Source organism: Saccostrea echinata, unplaced genomic scaffold, assembly GCF_033153115.1.
Source record: "Saccostrea echinata isolate AGI-Se365-2 ecotype Australia unplaced genomic scaffold, CSIRO_AGI_Sech_v1 ptg000054l, whole genome shotgun sequence".
Lineage (NCBI taxonomy): Eukaryota > Metazoa > Mollusca > Bivalvia > Ostreida > Ostreidae > Saccostrea > Saccostrea echinata.
Genome location: NW_026889803.1, coordinates 25,875,304 through 25,881,303, shown reverse-complemented (window position 1 = coordinate 25,881,303; position 6,000 = coordinate 25,875,304). Strand labels below are relative to the sequence as shown.

General features: G+C 36.4%; 1 protein-coding gene across 1 annotated transcript; it reads right to left on the bottom strand.

The window, feature by feature from the left end:
* Positions 1-4,800: 4,800 nt before the first annotated feature.
* Positions 4,801-5,903, bottom strand: LOC133204738 (uncharacterized). Its single transcript, XM_061340479.1, has 2 exons — positions 5,427-5,903; positions 4,801-5,292 (listed from the first exon to the last, which is right to left on the bottom strand). The coding sequence occupies exons 1-2, from the start codon at positions 5,901-5,903 to the stop codon at positions 4,801-4,803; spliced, it is 969 nt and encodes a 322-aa protein (XP_061196463.1).
* Between the last annotated feature and the right edge of the window lie 97 nt (positions 5,904-6,000).

The following is a 6,000-nucleotide window of genomic DNA, read 5'->3' as shown; positions in this document are numbered from 1 at the left end:
TACCCAGAGTTATCGTTCCCTCTACGCTCCCACATACACCTCTGTCAATGCTTGTTATACAAGATTCTTGGAAAAATTGTAAATGGTTAAAAGTTGTATTCATAATCGTTTTCAATTATATTTCTTATCGGAAATCATTATTTATCTTAATTTATTACACCTTAAAAGGATTTTTTAATTAAGATTTAAACTTTTACTCCGCAAAATAGTTCCTAAAAACTTTGTAATTAGTCGTTTTGAGGGATTATAGAATTAAAATAAATAATAAATTATCATCTTTATCGATAATTTCAATAATTTTAAAATTACTATTTAACTTTCGAATTTTCACCGTTTAAAATTTGTACAAGAAGCGTTGACAGAGGTGTTGTGAGCGTAGCGGAAGACAACTCTGGATAGAGAAAGATAGCATTATAGTAAACTCAGAAAAACAGACAAAATATGAACCAACGTTAGGTTGTATTTAGGAACAAGGTCATTATAACGACCGTATAATTTGCAAAATGCTGACTTTAGACGGGGTTGTTGAAATTCTTGAAACATCAATTCATTTGTCAGTAGCTTGCCTCGGTTTAAAAATTGATCGTACTTAGAGCATACTCTTACGTATCAAATCAGCTGGGAGAATAAACACCATATCCAGGTGATGTTGGGGTATTACTACATAAGTAAGTGAAAATGACAATGGAAAAGCTGAAGTCATCCAGTTTGTCATACAGTTTAGTAAATCCTTAATTTCGAGTTCAATGGGATATATCGAATCGACACATGAATGAAAGTAACTTAATAATTATTGTTAAAACGTCGTCGATATAATTATCTAAATATCGAGTTGAAGGTTATGCTTCTTCTCATGCAGAAGATTCTGAATACATTCTGTTCCATAGGAATATAAAAACAGGTCGGCTAGTAAAAGGGCACAGTTAGTGCCCATCAAAATTCAGACAGATTGTTGAATTCCTGGTCTCCATATAATACATAGATATTGTCAATGAGGAACTCCAGCATCTTTTAATATCAACTTCATAGTACTTGTTTGTAGAATCAGAATGATTTTTAACAAAGTAATTTACAGATGATCAATCACAAGATATGAAAATTTGCGAGTTATACTATATACCCCCCCCCCCCCAACTTCGTTCTTACAGCCATGAAAGACGTTATTTATGTTTAGCACAAACTATTCCAGTGAAAAGGGGGAGGCAGAAATTTCAAGACAAGTAAAAGAATAAAAGGTCCCCGTGCCCCCCTCTCCTCCCCTTTCCGGCTCCTGGTCTGTCTAAAAAAAATAAAGTACATGCAGTATAAATTGGCATTTGAGATATAATACAATTAACGACGATGGACCTAATTCATTTCTACAATAGACTTCTCATTCAAATTTTGATATTAGATAGCTTTGGGTGAGGTAAAATCAATTTTTAAAAAATGATATAAATATGAAGACACAAATTATAAATTTTTAAGGGGGGGGGGGGGATTTTTAAAAGTTAGTAATGAAAATCGATAAGTACCATAGAAAGCAATGGGAAAATTGCCAGTGTATGATATAAGACTAGTCGTTTAAAAAATTCTGCAATAGATTTTTAATTCATATTAAAGGATTATGTTAACAATTAAAAAATTAATTTCGGGCTTTGAACAGTTGAAGGTGTAGCGGCGGCTCATGTATTTTACTGTGTATACAAAAGGGCTCATTTGTTGTGTCTATTAAACCTGTTAGAACATAATTAAAAGATAATTGGATAATTGACAGCTAGTAAGGTATAATTTAAAGCCTTAGGATGCACAAATGTGCACAAGAAAGGTTTTAGGAAGAATTTTTTTCCACATTTCCTGGACTTGGTCGAGAGATGAAAGGGGGGCCTTTTTCTGTAAATGCGATGGCGTTTATCTCCATTCAGAGCAATCGTTTATGCCCGATCGATCATGAATTTTTTCTTTCCTATAAAATATTTTAAGGAAAGATACCTTTAGAAAAAATAATGAATGACAAACACGAATTTTTTAAAAGTCGCACAGAATCTAGTAGGAATGTTGTGAACTTCGTTATGGCGTACGGCGCCATTGAACTGTTGAAGAAGTGTCATTTCTAGTACATGATATTCACTGTAGGAACAGATAAAAGATATACAGGATTTATTTATATTTAATTAATTAAAATAATAATGAAGGAGAATTTAAATTTCTCATATTCATAAATGTTTACGAAGTTAAACTTTAGTAATTCGCTCTATTTAGTCGAAGTCCCGAGTTGTCAACGGCTTCGTCTTCGGTGACCTCTCCAATCGTCGGCATATTTTCTGGTTATTTCTTTAATCTGCTAGACGTTCATACATAAAAGATTGACCGCCCATAACCAAAGGAATATAGTCGATGTCAAAATTTCAACCGACCATATTATGTATTCTATTTATTTAGCGTAAAAATCTATTCAATATATTTTTTCTTACGATAAGCTTTACGAGTTCTATTGACCATTGACACCTATGACGTTTCAGTACCACGTGATCCCTATCTAATTAGTGGAGATTTTTACTTCGAGGACCTTATATTACGGGCGTTTTATCGTCTAATTACGGCCGTTTTCAACATCATTTCATAATTAAACGATAATTATATGTTTCAAGAATATAATAGCGTTTCAGTTTTAAAAAATTTAGATACGTGATAAAAACCCTTTAATTACACACTAATAACTCACACAAATCTTAAAAACATTCTTTAATGTACAACTTTGAATCTCTATCGTCATGCGCGGATCCGCACCTTATAGTGACCCGACTCTAACCCCGGGACATGATCGTGACCCCACCCTTACCGCGGTGACATAATAAAATATGAAGATAACGAACAGTATTCAATCTCGAAAGTCCAATGAAACGATACAAATTTGGAGCAGAGCAAACACGGACCTCAACATTTAGAGGTGGGATCAGGTGCCATGGAGGAGTGAGCATCCCCTGCCGACCGGTCACACCCGCCGTGTGCTCATTGTCATGATCAGAAAAAAAAAAACGGAAAAATCCGTAGACAGTTCAGTGTATAAGTAATGGCCTAACAATAAGTATGAAAAACATCAGTCAGCATGCAAGCGCTGACAAGGTCATTGTATCGACTGTAAAACTTGCGAAATGATAACTTCAAACGAGACTATTCATATCCTTGTTTCATCAACTTGGTTGTCAATAGTTTGCCTCGTTTTAGAAATTGTTCATACGTAGAGCATGCTCTTGCGTATCGAATCAACTGAGATACATGAACCCCATATTCAGGTGATAAGGGTATATTGCTACATAAGTAAGGGAAGTTGACGATTGAAAAGTTAAAGTCATCACGTTTATCATAAGGCTTTGTTGTTAGATTACCATTAACGTCTTTTTCTAGTAAAATATCTAAATATGAAACAGATGTGTCAGAATCCGTGGTATCTTTTATTTCAAGCTCACTGGGATATATCGATTCAACATATGAATGAAAGTAACTATTGTTAATTGATAATACGTCGTCGATATAACGAAATATCGAGCTGAAGGCCACAGCAAGTGTTTTCTTCTTCTCATATAGAAGTTTTTGAATAAATTCTGCTTCAAATGAATACAAAAATAGGTCTGCTAATAAGGGGGCGCAATTGGTACCCATGGGCATTCCAACAGATTGTTGGAAGACCTGATCTCCAAAAACTACATAGATATTGTCAATCAGAAACCCAAGCACCTTTTTAAAATCAACTTCAGAGTACTTGTCTGTACAATCAGAATGCTTTTTAACAAAATAATTTTGCAAATGACCAATGACAAGGTAAGTATATTTACGACTTCCAATTTTATTGAAAAGGCAGCTTTCTATGATGTCAAAAAGCCTGGACTGATTTGAACAATTAAAAAAAAATCAAATCAACACTACTTCTGGAAAATTTCATACAGATTTCACTTTTTTCTGGCCCAGTGTTCTTGAAAAGATTTTTTTTAATGATCCCATCCTATGTTTTCCTTTTCTTGACTATCTCCCTTGGAAGGGGGTTTGGTCCTTTCCTTGAAAAAAAAATTAGAATTTCCTTTATGCAAACTATGGTTAAAATTGGCCCAGTGATTTTCCAGAAGTCAAAATGTTAAAATTGTACAGACGGATGGACCCCGGAGAAGTGCTGATCACTTGACCTTTCAAGCTTAGATGGGAGGGATTAGGATGCTTTAAGCCAACCTTGGTTAAAATTGGCCCACTGGTTTTCAAGAAGAAATCAGACAGGCTCAGTTGAGCTGAAATCTTCGATTGTTCATATTGTATAGAAATTTTAATTCAAAGCCCCCCCCCCCCCAAAAAAAAATACTGGCGATCTGAACCCTCACACCTGGTCTTTCAGACCGACGCCGCCCAGTCACGTTATGAACTCTGGCAACGACTGGCGAGAGATCCCACGCTAGTAGCGACTCAGTAGTGTGTCGCCGACCACGTACTGCGCCCATCTTTTTCTGCGAGATGCCCGTCTGAAGCGGACAAATCGGCCAGTCGAAAGGCAGGGGCGTAGCTTGACGTAAAAGTCTAGTGAGGCAAAAGTATTGCGGCCGGGGGTCTGGGGGCCGCAGCCCCCCGACGGAAAATGAATTTGGGGGTGTAAGAATGTAAAAATCATACTTGTCCTGGATAGAAATTTCTTAATTTTACCGGTTTCATTATTGAAGACTTCAGCATGCACATGATACTAAATATTTCAAAAGTATTAATAGACTAGAGTAAATGAAAATGTTTAATCAAACTTCAGAAACATTTGAAGATGAATATTTTATCATTTTTTTTTATTTAAAACTTCAATTGAATTCTGCGTTGTTTGGATTCGGCAAATCTGGTAAGTATATTGCGAACAGAAACTGCCTGGTGTCTGTAAATGAACAGCAAGGCAAGACCGACCAGGCGATCCTCATTCATTGTTGACCTCCCCCAGTGTTTCAGACGTCTCATTGCGGAAAAAGATCTTTCGCAAGGCACAGATCCAACTGGCATGGTGAGCAAAATACGGAAAATGACATGCAAATTTGGGTAAAAGTCCGAGTCAGCTAACATGATTGCATTGCTTAAGGAATTTCTTTCAAAACCATCATTCGGCAAGTTGCCACAGAACACTTTCCAACGTTCGAATTCTTGATTAAACACATCTCTGTCCGGTAAATCATCTTGGAACCTTTCTATAATATCTGCCAATTCGTCTCGGGTAAGTGTGTCTATCTGGCCTGGAAGAAGCTTGAAGGCTAGGAATGAAGGACGTGTCTCGTCAGAAAATCTATCGTTGACTTCCTTCAAACAATGATCAACAAATGGCAGGTAAGTATTTATTCTGTAGTATTCTTCAGCAGTGCCAGCAAGAACAGCATTTGCTCTGTGTTGCATATGACCCGCCGTTCTTGGTTTCTGTAACTTGATCCCAATACTGTCAGTAATGGCTGATGCTTTTGACCATATACATCTCTGAAAAACTTCCTCACAACGCTATCATTAATAACTTGCTTGCAATTCTGTGCGTCAACAAAGGCCTTGTATACATCACATTTTGAACTCTGGAGAGCCAAAGTCAGAGGCTTCATATAACTCAGTATGTGGTGTGCAACAACAATTGCAACAATAAATGAACTCTTCTCCTTCATATTTATAAATGCAGTGGCTTTCGTACGAGCATCGGATACAGTGCTTTCATTTCTGACATCTTCCAGCGTCGATAATATGGCTGCATACTTTCCAATGACAACTGAAAGAGTATCAACTCTAGCAGACCATCTAGTTTCGCAAAGCTTAGGCAAGATGTTCACAGATAACGATTTCTCTATGTTTTTATTACTTTCGGTTACCTCATTTTCGATATTTCCAATTAAATAATCAACTTGTTTTGCATTTGGCAAATGTCGTTTCATAATCGAAACTCTCTTTGGACTGGCCCCAAGAAACCATGTCAGGTGATTAACATCATCAAAGAGGTTTCTTGACCATAGGTATGTTCTTGCATGAAGA